At 35.1% G+C, this 19341-nt stretch overlaps 1 protein-coding gene across 1 annotated transcript in view; it reads right to left on the bottom strand.

The window, feature by feature from the left end:
- Positions 1-323: 323 nt before the first annotated feature.
- The window catches only part of CEP126 (centrosomal protein 126), a 72132-nt gene continuing 53114 nt past the window's right edge, over positions 324-19341 (bottom strand). The window contains exons 7-10 of the mRNA XM_023554738.2: positions 14394-14506; positions 11509-11584; positions 9337-9546; positions 324-564 (exon numbers count right to left, since the gene is read on the bottom strand). Of these exons, the coding sequence (XP_023410506.2) occupies positions 488-564; positions 9337-9546; positions 11509-11584; positions 14394-14506 (476 nt within the window). The 3' untranslated portion in view covers positions 324-487. The remainder of the gene's footprint in view (positions 565-9336; positions 9547-11508; positions 11585-14393; positions 14507-19341) is intronic.

Raw genomic sequence — 19341 nt, 5'->3', positions numbered from 1 at the left:
TGTCTTTCTTCCTAATTAAAAAAAGACTGTACAAAATCCTAAATGCACTGATTCTTTCTCATTTATACGTGTATCTTTACCAGAGCCCAGTGCCAAGGCAAAAAACATTTTTCAAAATAATAATGTCTAGTTTTGACTCTGAAAATATGGAAGAGATATGATCAAAGACAGGGATCATTACCAACATAACCTTCTTCGGAAATTTCCCATTAGACTAAATATTTAAAAATATTTGTAGATTGGTACATTGATACCTCCCACGACTACTCCCATGATTGATGAAATATTCTGGATCTAAAAATCTATACATCCTGATCTTTTTTTTTTAGAGAGGATATTTGCTTCATTCTAATGAAATACCTTATATATGAAAGGTTATTGGGGGAGGAAACCCCTTTTAAAGATAGTTTCACTAATACTAATATCAACACAGGACCCTTACACATAAAATCAGGAAGTTTCCTAAAGCAAGGAAAAAAAAAAAGCTTTAAATACTTACCAGAAGTGGTATTATTTGTAAAATATTTTTGATGGATGGATTTTTGCAAGCAGTTTCTTGCACATCTGAAATAATTGTACCATAATATAAAAATATTTAGTTATGTATATTGAAAGAGAAACAGTGACTAAACAATAAAATGTTAAATTCTAATGTGCCAAAGTACTCAAAATTGAATAAGAGATTTTTTTTCTATTCACCCCAGACATAATCTTTATATTAGGTTAGAAAATAGGGGTAATTTGATGAAAAACAAATACACAAAACTTATGTTGACAGAAAAGAATTCCTAGTACTTGAATTTCATATAACAATCCTTACTCAAATGTTAGGTCTTTTTTTCTTTCTTTCTTTTTCCTTTCTTCCTTCCTTCCCTCCCCCCCTCCTTTTCTTTCCTCTTTTCTCTTCTTTTTTTCTTAAATCTTCCTTCCTTCGTCTTTTCTTCTTTAAATAGAAAAGGAATTTCCTCCTTGTAGTCTCTCCAGAAAGAAGAGGAATTGTTGATTTATTATTGGGGAAAAAAAGTTGAGTGATTTGGCCAACCCTTACCCTCTCAATTTTTAGGCTTTTGTCCACAGGATAGCAAGCATCTGGGCAGAAGAATAAAAAGGTAGGCACAACCTTTTTCATGAAACATTTAAATATGTAGACCCATCTAATAGAAAACAAAACAAAAACTCCAAATGACTAACCTGAGTTTTTAATTGTTCATCCACATAATTTTAATCTTAAATTTATAGCCTTAGTTCTGTGTTGTTTTTGTGGTTGTAGTTCCTCACCTTTTATTAATATACTAAATTTTAATGTTGCAATTAACATACAGGCATAAGTTTATATAAAATATATATGAATATTTAAAATAACAATGAAGCTAACATCTGTGTAATCACCTGGATTAAGAAATCTGAACAGTATCAGTACATTGGAAGCTTCCTGGAGCTTCTGGCCTCCAAACTGTCTTAGTGATTGCATCCCCTTCCCTTAACCACAGAGGTAACTCAGTATACTGACTTTTGCTTCTTTGTAGTTTTAACACATACCAGTATATCCCCAAAATAATACTGCTTACCTTTGCCTGTTTTTGAACTTCACATTCATGGATTTATACTGTCTTTATTTGCCTGTGATTTGCCTTTTTTTGCTCAAAGTTATATATTTTAGATTACTCCATAATGATGTGTGTAGCTACAGTTTGTTCATTTTTCTTGTGCAATAGTATTCCATTACATGAATATACCAAATTTAGATGCTTTTGATGTTTGGTTTTTATAAACAATGACGACTGTATCGGCTTTTATACATCTCCTGATACACATGTGTAAGATTTTCTCTGGGGTATGCATCTAGATGTGAAATTGCTGAGTTGTAGTATATGCTCATGTTCAATTTATTGTTGTTGTTAGGTGCCGTTCAATCGGTTCCAACTCATGGTGACCCTGTGTACAACAGAACGAAACACCACCTGGTCCTGCGCCATTCTCAAAATTCTTGTTATGCTTGAGCCCATTGTTGCAGCCACTGTGTCATTCCATCTTGTTTAGGGTCTTTCTCTTTTTTGCTGGCCCTCTATTTACGAAGCATGATGGCCTTCTCCAGGGACTGGTCCCTCCTGAGAACATGTCCAAAGTATGTGAGACGTAGTCTGGACATTCTTGCTTCTAAGGAGCTTTCTAGTTGTACTTCTTCCAAGACAGATGTGTTTGTTCTTTTGGTGGTCCATGGTATATTCAATATTCTTCACCAACACCACAACTCAAAGGTGTCAGTTCTTCGGTCTTCCTTATTCATTGTCCAGCTTTTGCACACATATGAGGCAATTGAAAACACCATGGTTTGGGTCAGGCGCACCTCAGTCTTCAAGTTGACATCTTTGCTTTTCAACACTTTAAAGAGGTCTTTTGCAGCAGATTTGCCCAATGCAATGCACCATTTGATTTCTGGACTGCTGCTTCCATAGAAGTTGATTGTGGATCCAAGTAAAATGAAATCCTTGACAACTTCAGTCTATTCTCCATTTATCATGATGTTCCTTATTGGTTCAGTGGTGAGGATTTTTGTTTTATGTTGAGGTGTAATCCATACTGACGGCTGTGGTCTTTGATCTTCATTAGTAAGTGCTTCAAGTCCTCTTCACTTACAAGCAAAGTTGTGCCATCTACATATCCCAGGTTATTAATGAGTCTTCCTTGAATCCTGATGCCCTGCTTTTCTTCTTATAGTCCAGCCTCTCAAATTATTTGTTCAGCATACAGATTGACTAAGTATGATGAAAGGATACAACTGAGACGTACGCCTTTCCTGACTTTAAACCAGGCATTGTCCCCTTGTTCTGCCTCTTGATCTATGTACAGGTTCCTCATGAGCACAGTTAAGTGTCCTGGAATTCCCATTCTTTGCAATGTTATCCATAATTTGTTATGATCCACAGACAAATGCCTTTGCATAGTCAATAAAACACAGGTAAACATCCTTCTGGTATTCTCTGCTTTCAGCCAGGATCCATCTGACATCAGCAATGATATCCCTGGTTCCATGTCCTCTTCTGAATCTGGCTTCAATTTCTGGCAGTTCCCTGTTGATATACTGCTGCAGCTGCTTTTGAATGATCATCAGCAAAATTTTGCTTGAGTGATATTAATGATTAAAAAAAAATTTAATGATATTGTTCGATAATTTGCCCATTCAGTTGGATCACTTTTCTTGGGAATAGGCATAAATACACATCTCTTCCAGTCAGTTGGCCAGGTAGCTGTCCTCTAGATTTCTTGGCATAGATGAGTTAGCACTTCCAGTGCTGCATCCGTTTGTTGAAACATCTCAGTTGGTATTCCATCAATTCCTGGAGCCTTGTTTTTTGCCAGTGCCTTCAGTGGGCTTAGATTTCTTCCTTCAGGACCGTTGGTTCCTGATCATATGCTACCTCCTGAAATGGCTGAACGTTGACCAATTCTTTTTGGTATAGTGACGGTGTATTCCTTTCATCTTCTTTTTATGTTTCCTGTGTCATTTAATATTTTCCCCATAGAATCCTTCAATATTGTAACTTGAGGCTTGAATTCTTTCTTCAGGTCTTTCAACTTGAGAAATGCCAAGTGTGTTCTTCCCTTTTAGTTTTCTACCTCCAGGTCTTTGCACATGCCATTATAATACTTTACTTTGTCTTCTCCAGCCACCCTTTGAAATCTTCTATTCGGCTCTTTTACTTCATCATTTCTTCCTTTCGTTTTAGCTACTCGATGTTCAAGAGCAAGTTGCAGAGTCTCTTCTGACATCCATTTTGGTCTTTTCTTTCTTTCCTGTCTTTTTAATGACCTCTTGCTTTCTTCATGTATGATGTCCTTGATGTTATTCCATGACTTGTCTGGTCTTTGATCATTAGCATTCAACTCGTCAAATCTGTTCTTGAGATGGTCTCTAAATTCAGGTTGGATATGCCCAAGGTCCTACTTTGGCACTCGTGGACTTATTTTAATTTTCTTCAGTTTCAACTTGAAGATGCATATGAGCAATTGATGGTCTGTTCCACTGCAGCCCCTGGCCTTGTTCCGACTGATGATATTGAGCTTTTCCATTGTCTTTTTCCACAGAGGTAGTTGATTTGATACCTGTGTGTTCCATCTGGTGAAATCCATGTGTATAGTCCTGTTTATGTTGGTGAAAAAAGATATTTGCAATGAAGAAGTCGTTTGTCTTGCAAAATTCTATCATGCAATCTCCAGCATCGTTTCTACCACCAAGGCCGTATTTTCCAACTACCAATCCTTCTTATGCCAATCACCGGTAATTATGAATGCATCCTGATTGCATGTTTGATCAATTTGAGACTGCAGAAGTTGGTAAAAATCTTCAATTTCCTCATCTTTGGCCTTAGTGTTTGGTGTGTAAATTTGAATAATGGTCATATTAATTGGTCTTCCTTGTAGGCATATAATATTATTCTATCACTGACAGCACTGTACTTCAGGATTGATCTTGAAATGTTCTTTTTGACGATAAGTGCAATGCCATTCTTCTCCAATCTGTCATTCCTGGCATAGTAAACCATATGACTGTCTGATTCAAAATGGCCAATGGCAGTCCATTTCAGCTCACTAATGTCTAGGATATCGATGTTTATGGGTTCCCTTTCATTTTTGATGATTCAAATTGAAATTAAATATTCAATTTATTAGGTGCTATTTTATCAAAACATTTCTCAAAGAGATTACAGCAACTTACACTCCTACCGGTATTACATGAGAGTTCCTATTGCTACACATCTTTTCCAACAGTTAGGCTTTTAAACTTACGTCAGCCTATTAAATATATACTGCATCTCAATGTTTTAATTTGCATTTCCCTATTATCAATGAAGTTCAGCATATATCAATGTTTACTGGCCATTTGCTTTTCCTTTGTTGTGAAGTGCCTGATCAAGTCTTTAATTTTCCAATTTTTCTACTGGGTTGTCTTTTTAAATTATTGATCTATAGGAGTTCTTTACATATTTTGAACAAGTCCTTTATTATATGTGTCATATTCTCTCACATTGTGGATTGTCTTCTCATTCTTTTAATGGTATTTTGATATGAAGTTTGCAATTCTGATGTAGTCAAATATGTTAATTTTCCCTCTACAGATTATGTTCCTTATACTCTATTTATGAACTCCTTCCTTATACTGAGGTTGGAAGATATTTTTCCTATATTATGTCCTAAAAGCTTTATATGTCTTCTTAATCTGTAATGCCCCTGAAATTGATTTTTATGTATGGTATTTAGTAGGAGTCCAATTTTATTTCTTTTACTTGGGTACCCATTTATTCCAATACGGAATTACAAGCAGCTTTTCTGAAAATGATCCCAGGCATTCTTTACAGGTTGTCTGACAATATGCTAGTTGGGATCCAAGAAAAGTACTTAACCCCAAGTAAGAGGAGCTGTGTCTAAAACTAACTTCCTATGGGATCCATAGCTTCTTCCTCCTAGCAAAAAAGGCTAAAAATTCCCACACTGGGATTCTAATTACAATATGTGCTTGTTAGATTACTTGATATTGTCCAAGAGATTTATGTATTTATTATTTATTTTTTCCCCACTCTTTTTCTTCTCTTTGTGTTTCAGTTTGGATAATTTCTATTGACCTAATCTTCAAATTCACTGGTTCTTTTCTCAGTTGTAACAAGTCTACTGTTGAGCCCTTAGAAATATTCTTCATTCTTGTTATAGTGTTTTTACTTGGCAAATTTCCTTCAGACTCTTTCTTACAGTTTCCATCTCTGCTAAAATTCCCCATCTGTTTATGCATGTTGTCTGTCTTTCCCGTTATAACCTTTAACATAGTTAAACATAGTCATAATTATCTTAAATTATCTGATAGTTCCAGCATTTCAGTTATTTCTGTGTCTCATTCTGTTGATTGTTTTGTTTCATGATATTGGCTTTTTTTTCCCTTCTGTGTTTTTTATGTCTTGTAATATTTGACTGGATGCTGGACATCATGTTAAAGTAGTAGAGACTGAGGTAAAATAGTGTCTAAAAATGGGCATGTCTCTTTTTCTGCTAGGGAAGTCTCACCTAGGGGTGAATTTTGTCACCCAGGGGACATCTGGCAATGTCTGGAGACATTTTTTAATTGTCCCAGCTGTGGAATGCTATGACATCTATAAGGTAGAGACCAGGAATGCTGCTAAACATCTTACAATGCACAGGACAGCCTCTCTACCACAAAGAATTATCTAGTTCAAAATGTCAGCAGTGCTGAGGTTGAGAAACCCTGATGAATGTTTTTATTATTGTTCAAGTCAAAATATTTTGTAATTTACTTTATTATACATATTTAGGAAACCCTGGTGGCGTAGCAGTTAAGTGCTACGGCTGCTAACCAAAGGGCCAGCAGTTCGAATCCTCCTTAGAAACTCTATGGGGCAGTTCTACTCTGTCCTATAGGGTCGATATGAGTTGGAATTGACTCGATGGGCACTGGGTTTTATACATATTTAAGACTCATGGTTTATTTATAAGTGTGTTTCTTAATGGTTATCTTTTTTTTTGTTATTCATTTCTAGCTAAATTTCACTGTGGTCAGAGGATGTAGCTTGCAAAACTCCAATCCTTTGAATGTGTTAGACTTTTTTTTATGGTCCCATATATGGTCTATTTTTATAAATGTTCTATGTGTGCTTGCAAAGAATGTGTCCCTTTGATGAAGTTTGTTAACATGTTTGATTCTTATATATCTATATTGATTTTTTGGTCTATTTGTTCTATCAATTATTGACAATGGTATGTTAAAATCACCTACAATGATTAAAAAAATATTTTACATATTTTGAAGCTATGTTCTTAAGTTCACATGACTTTAAAATGTTCTACATCTTTCTTCTGAATTAAAATTTTGATCACCATGTAGTGATTCTTTTTGTGTCTAGTAATGGTTTTGGCTTTAAAGTCAATTTTGTCTGATAATAACATATCTAAACCAGCTTTCCTTTGGTTAGAATTTGCTTGCCACATTATTTTCCATTTTTTTACTTTCAGCTTTTCTATATCCTCATGTTTTAAATACATTGCTTCTAAATAGAATTAGATTAAAAATTCATCTGACAACCTCTGTCTTTTTACTTATCATTTAATTCATTTACATTTATTATAAATGCATACCATTTATTTGTACATTTTATCTTATAGTAGAGTATTTCTATTTTGTTCTCTCTCTTCTATGCTTATTTTTCTCTCTCTGCCTATTTTGGATTGATCTTGTATTTCTGTATGCCATTTTTCCTCTTCTATCAGTTTGGAAGTTCTAAATTTTATTTCTATTCACTTAGTTGTGACTGTAGTAATCACTACAGGCATACTTCAATTATCAACGTTTTTTTAAAGTTAATCTATATCTTTACTCAATTCCCTAACAATGCAAGGATCCTTGTATACTTTTGCTCCGTTTATATCCTCCCTTCTTATATACTTTGTTGACAGGTATTTTAAAACTCACACACTTCATTACTTTTATTTTTTTATACAATGTTTGTTCAAATTTCCCCTCTTGAAATGTCCATCTGAGATTACTTTCAGTTTGCTTAAGTGCATCCTTAGAATTTCCTTTAGTAAGAGTTGCCTGTTCACAAAGTGTCTTAGTTTTAGTCTGAACATATCTTTAATTCACCCTTATTCATGAGAGACATTTTCACTTTGAAAAGATTTTAGATGTCTTCTGCCTTTTTTTGCTAGTGAGAGTTTACTGGGATGCATCTTGGTGTGGATTTCTTTTTATTTACACTGTTTTAACTGTGTTGAATCTGTGGGTTGGTACTGTCTGTCAGATTGGGAAAAGTCTCAGTCATTATGTTTTTAGATATTGTCTCTGCCCCATTTCAGATCTTTTAACTCATTCCTTCATGTTTTTAAACTCTATCTCATATTTTCCATCTCTTTGTCTCTCTGTACTTTATTCTAGGCAAGTTTCTCTGACTGATATTCTGGTTTACTAATTCTCTCTTTAGATGTCTCTAATCTGCTGTTCAAACCATCTGCTGAATTTTAAATTACAGTGATTATATTTTCCATTTTTAGGAGCTCTGTTCAGTTCTTTTTTGAAATCTACTTGGTCATTCTTTATAACCTTATTCCCTAGCATATTTTAAAGCTTACTTCTAAAATCCTTGTGGGTCTCTTTATACTGTCTTATGGTTTCCTCTCCTTTTTTCATGGTGCCTTTTTAAAATGTGTTTAGTTATTATTTATTTTTAGTGTGGGATGCTCATTTTCCTCGGATTTTATTTATCCTAATTCTTTGAGACCTGGAATATAGGTAGGCTTCCCCAGACAGATATAAATTTACTTTTGCCAGGTGTTTTGGGGTATTACCAGTTCAGGATCATTCTAGATTAAATTCTTGGCTTGAGGTTTTAAGGACCACTCAGATAGTGTGAATGAACCAAACCAAACTCATTGCCATCAAGCTGATTCTGACTCATAGCAACCCTATAAGGACAGAATAGAACTGCCCCATATGGCTTCCAAGGCTGTAATCTTTAAGGAACCAGACTACCACATCTTTCTCCCATGGAGCAGCTAATGGGTTTGAACGGCTGACCTTTTGGTTAGCAGATAAGCACTTAACCACTGTATCACCAGAGCTCCTTAATGTGAAAATGAGCTATAAAAATTAATGTGATAATTAGACTGTAGTTCCAAATTCTCACAGGTGACTTTTTCTCCCTCATCTGCTCAGAACTGAAGTTCAAGATAGGCAATGTTTTTAATTCTTGTGTTTGTGTGGTGTGTGTGTGTGTTGCTCTTTGGGGGGGCAGCTTTATGGTGGGAGGATCTTCTATGAGGCTACTCACCCTGATTTTGTTCCGTTTCTCTTTTTCTTCTGTGATGCCACAAAAAACAAAGCTCAATTTCACTCTGTGGGTTAAATGTCCTCAGGATAAAAACTAGATGTAGTGCTCTCCTTAACTTTCTGGGTTCCTAGCTATATTCAGTTCTTAGTTTAGTAATTCTTTGTATTCATAATAGCTCATTGCTATATTTAATATTTAAAAAAAAACTTTATTCAGAATTTTTAGTTGTTTTTGATGGATAGTCAATCTAGATACCTATTCTGCCATATTGCTGAAATGGAAGTCTATTTGTATATTCCTAAAAGATAGTTAAGCCTGCTAAAGAAATTGTCTTTAAATAAATGAGACAAATATGGTATACTTGAAATAGTATGGTATATTCAAATATATTCTGAATCATTATTTACTTAAGTAGATGATAATCTGGATACATTTTCTAATTTTAGATTATAAATTAAAACTGCCAAATACAAAACATTTCTTTCAAAAGGTGTTCTTCCATACTTACAATATAATCTTTCATTGAGAAGACTAAGGGACTGTAGGATCTTCTGTTCTTCAGCTGATAATGTGCAGATGTTGAATCTCTGGGTCTTATTTAAAGCCAGATTTGGTTTCTGTAGCAGCTTGCTATTCAGGACAGTTAGAACTTCATCCTCAGGTACTGAAGCTTTCACTAGGTTTTCAGCCATCAAAAACTCAGAAGTGCTATCTGAAACTGCAGAAACTTTACATTAATTATTCGTTGATCCGTTTCTTTCTGGGATCAGCCCTTATACACACTTAACTGCTTTATGTATGTATTTATTCATTGCACAAAGGGAAACTCAGCAAACATTCTGTTATTTTACATTTTATTTATCAGGATCCTCTATATCTAGCTCTTTCTCATCCCTAATTTAAAAAAAAAAAAAGTTTTCAAAATGATGGCACTGAGGTAATAAAACTTCTGAGTGTTACCCAAACTAAAGGAAAAGTAGATTATGTTTAGATTATTTTTATGTTGTATTTTTGTTATTCATTCATGGAACAAAGAGAAGATGAAGTAGATTGTCTTTATAATAAAAATTAAAATGAGTTATAAATAAAAGGATAAGAAATAAGGAACCTAAGGAAAGATTAGAAAATTAGATGATCAACTGAACAGAACCTACCCTAAAGACAGAACCAAGTAGATATAAAAATTTAACTTATGATCAAAGAAACATCAAAGAGTTGGGAGAAGGGAAACATGACTCAATAGATTAGTTAATTGTTTATAAAATAATCAATTTGGAGGTTCACTTTGCATCATCCAATTCAGAAAATTTCAATTAAATAATTAAATTTCAGGAACTGAACTATTAAGGTGAAGTAGAGGAAAAAGGAATAAACATTTATCAAATTTCTGGATTGGGAAGGGTCTTTTAAGCTTAAAAGTAGTGGAGACACCACAAAGAAAAGAATAAAAACATATTTATTTAAGGCCAGTCTTCCCGTATAAATTTTAAACTTATGAAGGGCAAGACTTTTATATGTTTTGTTCATTATTGTATAGCCAGTACCTAGGTCTAGGCAGAAAATTAGCTCTCAATAGTCATTTATTGAATGAACAAATAAAAATTCAGACTTTTATATGTACAAATACAACATAAGTAGAATAAAATGCAAATAACAAAGTATTAAAAATACTTGAAACTAAAGTAAGGTTTAGAATCCTTGATATTTAAAGAAATCACAAAAATAAGAACATACTGAAACTCCAAGATCTAACAAAAAAAGAATGTGAACAATATACCAAAAATAAATATATGAAAAATAAACACATTTTTAATAAAAGAAAAATAAAATGTAACTAACAAAACCCTGGTGGTGTAGTGGTTAAGTGCTACGGCTGCTAACCAAAAGATCAGCAGTTCGAATCCACCAGGCGCTTCTTGGAAACTCTATGGGACAGTTCTACTCTGTCCTATAGGGTCACCATGTGTCAGAATCGACCCGATGGCAACGGATTTGGTTTTGGTTTTTAATAAAACATCATTTCTTTGCCTTTCATAAAGCAAATATTAGAAATGATTTTACCTCAAGTTGGTATGCACCACAAGAAGAATTTGAATGGTAATATTTTTTTGGAAAATACTTTAGCAATATGTATGAAAAACCTTAACAATGCTTAATGCACAGAATTTCATTCAACAAATATTTACAAAACAACAACAAAACCAAATCGTTGCTGTTGAGCTGATTTCAACTCAGAGTGACCCTACAGGACAGAGCTGAACTGTAAATCTTTACAGAAGCAGACTGCCACATCTTTCTCCTGCAGAGCAGCTGGTGGGTTTGAACTGCCAACCTTTCCATTAGCAGCTAAGCACTTAACCACTTCGCCACTGGGCCTCCTAACAAATATTTATTGGTTGCCAATTACACGGCGGTACTGTAATTTTAATTCTCAGAATCTATTCTAAGGAAAGAATTGAAAAGTCAGAAAAAGCTTTATGTAGAAAGATGTTAAATTTATTACTATTTAGAACACAGGAAAACTGGCAACAACCTCAATGTGCCAGGGTGAGGAGAGTGTAGGTCCTCAAAGGTGGTTTAACAACTATGTAATATATAAGTACTTAGGAAAATACATACAAGAAAAATAAGGAAACCACTGCGAATAAAGCTCAAAAGGAAAGTTAAAACTAAAACCTACCTTCTTCAATATTAGACATACCCCTTGTAGCTTGTTTTGGCTCACTTGAACTTATCTGGACATTTTGCTCAAAATTCTACAAAAATAGAATATTTAATCAGAACATATTTAAAATTCATGGTACATGCATTCCCTTTTAAAAAATTTTAATTGAGAAATATATATCTCAATTATATATATATATTTGGCTATTATTGTTCATGTAACTTGTACATTTTCTTTTTTGGAGCATAAATCAAGAATTACTAGAATAAGGCCTTTCTATGGTACCTGAATATTTTAAAAAATTTTTATAAAAATTTTCAAGTTGTGGTGTTGTCTTGGATATTTGGAAGTGGGAAATTAAGCTGGGTGGCAATCAAAAGTGCTAATTAAAGGAAAGGCCAAAAATTACCTTAAGGTTTATAATCTACTTGGTTTGTAATTATAAGAGTGAATCACAACTACTAGCCATTGTGGCTAATGACAAGGATAGGTAAATATCATAAATAACAAGGACTTAAAACAGAAATAGTTGCCTCAATGCTGCATAAAACAAAAACAAAAACAAAAACAAAAAAACCCAAACTCGTTGCTGTTAACCCTACAGGACAGAGCAGAACTGGCCCATGGGGTTTCCAAGGAGTGGCTGGTGGATTTGAGTGGACAACATTTTGGTTAGCAGCTAAGCTCTTAACCACTGCTCCACCACGGCTCCCAATGCTGCACAGAACAGGGAAGAGGCGAATCTCAGGGTGCTGGCAATAAGTGCACCCATTCGGCACTCTCTGGGGGATACTAACATTCCTTCCCTGTACATGATCTATTTTCCTTCTTTACTCCCATTCTGCCCCACTTTAAGAAATGACTGTTTTCTCAGAGAAAATTGCCTATGTCTACACTCAGCCTTTGTTCAGTCTGACCTGACAAGTAACTGATGCAGGTCTTTGAAACTGCCCTCCTTCCATAGCTCTCATAGCCCTGTCTAATCTCCACTATAGCTTTGAGACAACTTGGACTGAAACTCTGGCACAAAGTGGCAACTGTGTGTTCTTTTTATACCTTTCATTTATCTCTATTAAGTTCTCTCCACATAGAAGTGGTGGGCTAGGAAAAATCCAGCATCATAAAATACTTTTTCCGGTAGAATATGGCAAGACCCACTGCTGTAGTAACTGAACTTAAGCTCTGGAATAATAATAATAATAATAATAATAATAATAATAATAATAATAATAAAAAAAAAAAACAAAAACATAAAACAAAACAATAGGGATGTAAGTCTAAAATACAAAACTTGATTTAGGAACACTGACCCATTCTAAGGTCAACAAGACTTTGGAAGATGTATAAGCGGAAGGTGGGTATGTAAAAGTGGAAGTGGGGCTTCTGGAAAGAAGGACAAAAATGGACTCTAAAGACAGTAAGATAGAATGCAAAGGAGCAAGAAACAGACCTAGAAAAATGAAGACGGATTAGAAAGGGAACTCTAACAGGCATTTAAATTTTAGTTTGTTCATTTTCTTTGTTATAATACTACATAGTACTTTTAAAATTTAAAATATATTAATATAAATAATGGAAAAATAAAGGTTGAAAATATTTAATGGGAACAACAGGGAAATAAAAAGGAAGGACTTATTAGGCATTATTGTACTTGTAACCAAGAAATTATGTTGGTAATTAAGTATTATATCTGTTATTAAGTAATAAGAATATATTGGTAATGGGACTAATTTTATTTTCAAAGTATATAACTAAATGACTTTTGTTTTGCTGATCATGATCATTAGGTCGATTGATGAGACAACCTAATCAACATTAGGTTGGTTTTTCTCCATATTAATAATCTTATCCATATAAAAAGCAATAGCTCCTATGTATGTAAATAATATAACCCTAGAACTTGGAATACCAAATTCTACATCAGGCACCCTACTCCAGTTCTATTTTAAAAAATCAGAAGAAGTGATATTTAAAGTGGAAACCCCAAGTGAAATGCTATTCACTCATCCATCTAGATTTTCTAATATTCTAGAATCAATCTTGGCTCAAGTTAGACTTCTCCAAAATAAATATATTACAATTAGCTTATAGCATAGAGGTTCCAGGACTTCTTCACAAATGGCTTTGACTACATCTATGGTTATGCTGTGTGTATATATTTACATAGAGAATTACCTCCACTGATTTTTCTTGTTAATATTACTATGCTTCTGGCTTTTACTGAAGATCTCTTATTTCACTTAGCCAGGTCAAACTCCTTGTTCACCTGTTGTTGTGCTGTTATTAGATTCATTGTCCACTATGTATTTCAAAATCCCCTATGTAAGGTCTAAATGGGAAATTTAAAACAATGTACCTAAAGCAATATCATCATTATCAATATTCCTTGAAAATTATATAATTCATTCTATTTTTCTTTATGCCATGTTCCAGGAAGCTTTAAATCCAAATAGGATATTCAACCACATGGGACCATATTAGTCTTTATGATTAGCATACTTGCTTCCTCTATCCATGGTTCTAATCTACTTTTTTTTTTTTTTTAAAGTGTATTTAAATAACCTTGTTGAATTTTGTTGTGAATGTCCTCAAATTTTTTCAGAAAGAGTTGATTATAAATAATAACAAAATATAACAATGGTGGCTCCTTAAAGTTGGTTTAAAATCTTCATTAGTAACTGATCATATAGGCTAATAAGTAGAATACAGCAAATGAGTATAGTACAATAAGCTTGTAGCATAGAGATTCCAGATCTGTTTCACAAATGCCTTTGACTACATTTATGTTTATGTTGTGGTATACAGTGTACAGCAAGAGCACAGTCCGTCCTTTAAGAACATTCTGCTTTCCAAACAATTTTTCACTATTGAATAGAGATGTCTACTAACACTGTACTTACATGGTATTGCTCACTGTGCTTCTGTCCTAGATATCCGGGATTTTGTCTTTTCTGCTCTAAAAGGCCTCTCCGCTTATTTTCAACAATTCGTTTTCTTCTTGTAACAGTAGAATCTTAAACAAATGCCAGCACAATGTCAAAAATTACACAAGTAGATCATATATATTCACTGTAACATTCTAAGTTATCTTGAAAATCACGGAAAATTCTCTAAGTTTCATTCATTCAGTCAGCAAATATTGAGGTACTACTCTTATATGCACTGTGCTTGGCACATTACAACGGTGTGTGAAATAAAGTCCTCGCTTCTGAGGCGTTCATAGTTTAGAGCAGTAACCTCCAAAGTGTGGTGCTGGAGCACCAGGGAGATATGCAAGATAACCCACTGGTGTGCACGAAGAGGAGCCCTGGTGGTGCAGTAGTTAAGAGCTCAGCTGCTAATCAAAAGGCTGGCAGTTCGAATCTACCAGCTGCTCCTTTGAAACCCTTTGGGGCAGTTCTGCTCTGTCCTATAGGGTCTCTATGAGTTGGAATTGACTTGACAGCAGTGGGTTTGGTTTTGGGTTGGTGCAGGAAGAACATGTTAGAGTTCTAATTTATATTTATTCCATAAAAATTAGAAAGAAATACTTTATTCATGTAATATATGGTTGTCAGTATGTGAGGTAGATGGCAATATATTAAATGCAGTAAACCAAGTTATCTTGAAGGAAGAGTAGAAGTTCCACAGTGTGAGAGGTTGGCAGTGGAATCATTCATTAGTGCTCTTTAGCTCCCTGCGATGTACTAAAATTTATGTGTGCCCAGGTAAGTGGATTTATGGGTATCCTGGAGTATCTGAATGAGTCCTCAGAATGGGAAAGTAGCTGGAAAAGACTTTTGTAGGGCTTCAGGTGCATGTTTTATTATTTAAGGTGAGTGGTGGGTACAAGAATGCTTATTATATTTTTCTATGCTTTTTGTATGACTGTTTAATTAAAAATATATTTTTCTAAAGTTATAGAGCAAAGATAATACTAATATTGCAAACACAGGTGAACAAGAAAATGGCACAGCTAACACATCTCTTATTCTCACTGAAAACTCTTTGCCCACCAGGTATTGAACTACTAAAAGGAAGCTTGGATGAGGTGGAAAGGTAGATAGATGGTCACTGTAGGAGAAGATAGGTTCAAGGAAAGTATTTGTTGGAGTTGCGTTGCTGCTATTGCAGTTTATGTTAGCAACTGGACACAATTATAGAGGAACAGAGGTTGTAAGAACACTAGTAGAGAACAACTGATAGAGCAGAGTTGCCTAAGGATGTGGGAGGGGATGGGTTCTAGACACAAATAGAGCAATCGGCCAGGAACAGAAGGAAGAATAATACTTCATTCATGGAGTCTTAATGGAGAAGTTTGAGAATAGACATGTTTCTCTACAGAAATATTTGTATGGGGAAAACAAATGAGAAGGAAGAAAGAAAATTGATTTTAATTTGTTATTGTCTCTGCTGAGCCCAAAACTCACTGAAAACTATCATAATCTTATCATACTGAGTGAACAAGTTGTTTATAAGGACTTGAGACTGACAAATCTTTGCATAACTTTTGAAATTGTTTGCAAGTCTCCCCCCACTTTGACTTTCTGCCTTGAAAAATATTTTTAATAGGCTGTTTTTTATAGCAGTTTAATGTCTATAGAAAAATTTTAGAGAAAGTATAGTTTCTATATACCCATTCTCCCTGGCAAACTGTTTCTATTAACATCTTGCATTCCTTGCCACATTTGTTACAATTGACAAAACAATATTGATACGCTATTATTAACTAAAGTCCATAGTTTACATTAGGGCTCACAATTATATTGTACAATCCTATGGGTTTTGTCAAATGCATAATGGTATATATCTACCATTATAGTATCATACAAAATAGTTTTATCCCTTCCCCCTCAGCCCCTGATCTCTTCAACTGTCTCTATAGTTTTGCCTTTGCCAGAATGTTATATATTTGGAGCCATACAGTATGTAGCTTTTTCAGACTGGCTTCTTTCACTTAGTAACATGCATTTAAGGTCCCTCCATGTCTCTTCGTGACTTGACAGCGCATTTCTTTCTATCACTGAATAATAATCCATTGTATGGATAAACCACAGTTTGTGTATCCATTCACCTATTCAAGGACTTCTTGGTTGCTTCCAGTTTTTGGCAGTTATGAGTAAAGCTGCTATAAACATTGGCATGTAGGTTTTTATGTAGACATAAACTTCATCTCATTTGAGTAAATACCTAGGAGAAAATTATTGGATCGTACGGTAAGCCTATGTTTAGCTTTATAAGAAACTGCCAGCCGTCTTCCAAAGTGGCTGTACCATTCTACAGGCACACCTTGTTTTACTGTGATTTGCAGATACTGGATTCTTTACATATCGAAGGTTTGTGGCAACCCTGCAGTGAGCAAGTCTATTGGCACCATTTTTCCAACAGCATGTGCTCATCTCATGTCTCTGTGTCACATTTTGGTAATTCTCGTATTAATTTCAAACTTTTTCATTATTATTATATCTGTTATGGTTGATGTGTGATCAGTGATCTTTGATGTTACTATTGTAATTGTTTTGGGGCGCCATGAATGGCATCCACATAAGATCGAGAACTTAATTGGTAAGTGTTGTGTGTGCTCTGACTGCTCCACTGACTGGCTGTTCCCCATTTCTCCCTCTTCTTGGGCCTCCCTATTCCCTGAGACAGGACAATATTGAAATTAGGCCAATTAATAACCCTACAATGGCCTCTAAAGTGTTCAAGTGAAAGGAAGAGTTGCATATCTCTCACTTTAAATCAAAAGCTAGAAATGATTAAGCTTAGTGAGGTCAGCATGTGGAAAGGTGAGTTAGGCCGAAAGCTAGGCCTCTTGTGGCCAACAGCCAAGTTGTGAGTGCAAAGGAAAAGTTTTTGAAGGAAATTAAAAGCGCTACTCCAGTGAACACACGAATGATAAGAAAGTAAAACAGCCTTATTGCTGATATGGAACCAGTTTTAGTGGATAGAAGATCAAACCAGCCACAACATTCCCCTACATTAAAGCCTAATCTAGAGGAAGGCCCTAACTCTCTTCAATTCCGTGAATGCTGAGAGAGGTAAGGAAGCTGTGGAAGAAAAATTTGAAGCTAGGAGAAGTTAGTTCACGAAGTTTAAGGAAAGAAGCCATCTCCATAAGTACAAGGTGAAACAGAAAATGATGATGTAGAAGCTGCCGCAAGTTATCCAGAAGATCTAGCTAAGATAATTGATGAAGGTGGCTGCACTAAACAATAGATTTTCAATGTAGACAAAACAGCCTTGTACGAGAAGAAGATGTCACCTTGGACTTTCACAGCTAGGGAGGAAAAGTCAATACCTGGCCTCAGAGTTTCAAAGCACAGGCTGACTCTCTTGTTAGGGGCTAATGCAGCTGATTGACTTTAAGTTGAAGCCAATGTGCATTTACCGTTCTGAAAATTCTAGGGTCCTTAAGAATTATGCTAAATCTACTCTGCCTGTGCTCTATAAATGGAACAACAAAGCCTGGATGACAGTACATCTGTTTACAACACGGTTTACTGAGTATTTGAAGCCCACTCTTGAGACCTAATGCTCAGAAAAAAGATCCCTTTCAAAATATTACTGCTCGCTGACAATGCATCTGGTCACCCAAGAGCTCTGATGGAGATGTACAAGGAGATTGATGTTTTCTTACCTGCTTAATACAACATCCATTCTGCAGCCCATGGATCAAGGAGTAATTTCGACTTTCAAATCTTATTATTTAAGAAATGCAATTTGTAAGGGTATAGCTGCCATAGTGATTCCTCTGATGGATCTGGGCAAAATCGAAAACCTAGAAAGGATTCATCATCCTAGATGCCATTAAGAACATTCGCGATTCATGGGAGGAGGACAAAATATCAACATTAGTGGGAGTTTGGGAGAAGTTGATTCCAACTCTCAGGGATGACTTTGAAGGGTTCAAGACCCAGTGGAAGAGGTAACGGCAGATGTGGCAGAAATAGCAAGAGAACTAGCATTAGAAGTGGAGCCTGAAGATCTGATTGAATCACTGCGATCTCATGATAAAACTTTAATGGATGAGGAGTTGCTTCTTATGGATGAGCAAAGAAAGTGGCTTCTTGAGATGGAATCTACTCCTGGTGGAGATGCTGTGACATTGTTAAAATGACAACATAGGATTGAGAATATTACATAAACTTAGTTGATAAAGCAGTGGCTGGGTTTGAGAGAACTGGCTCCAATTTTGAAAGAAGTTCTACTGTGGGTAAAATGCTATCAAACAGCATCACATGCTACAGAGAAATCTTTTGTGAAAGGAAGTCAATCGATGCAGCAAACTTCATTGTTGTCTTATTTTAAGAAATTGCCACAGCCACCCTAACCTTCAGCAACCACCATTCTGACCTGTCAGCAGCCGTCAACATTGAGGCAAGACCCTCCACCAGGAAAAAGATTACGACTTGCTGAAGGCTCAGATAATGGTTAGGGTTTTCTATCAATATTTTTTAAGGTATATACATTTTTTAGACATAATGCTATTGCACACTTATTAGACGATAGTATAGTATACACATAGCTTTTATATGCACTAGAAACCAAAAAATTTGTGACTCACTTTATTGTGATATTTGCTTTATTGTGGTGATCTAGAACTGAACCCACAATGTCTCTGAGGTATGCCTATACATTCCCAATAGTAATAAATGAGATTTCCTGTTGCTCCACATTCTGGTCAGCATTTCGTGTTGTCAATGTCTTTAACTTTAACTATTCTAATAGATGTATAGAGTCCCTGGGTGGTGCAAACAGTCAATGCATTCAGCTACTAACCAAAAGGCCGGGGTTTGAGTCTACCCAGAGGTGTGGAGGAAGAAAGGTTTGGTGATTTACTTCTGGAATATCAGCCACTGAAAATAT

The sequence above is a fragment of the Loxodonta africana genome, chromosome 7, assembly GCF_030014295.1.
Source record: "Loxodonta africana isolate mLoxAfr1 chromosome 7, mLoxAfr1.hap2, whole genome shotgun sequence".
Taxonomy (NCBI): Eukaryota; Metazoa; Chordata; class Mammalia; order Proboscidea; family Elephantidae; genus Loxodonta; species Loxodonta africana.
This window is presented reverse-complemented; position numbering and strand designations above follow the sequence as displayed.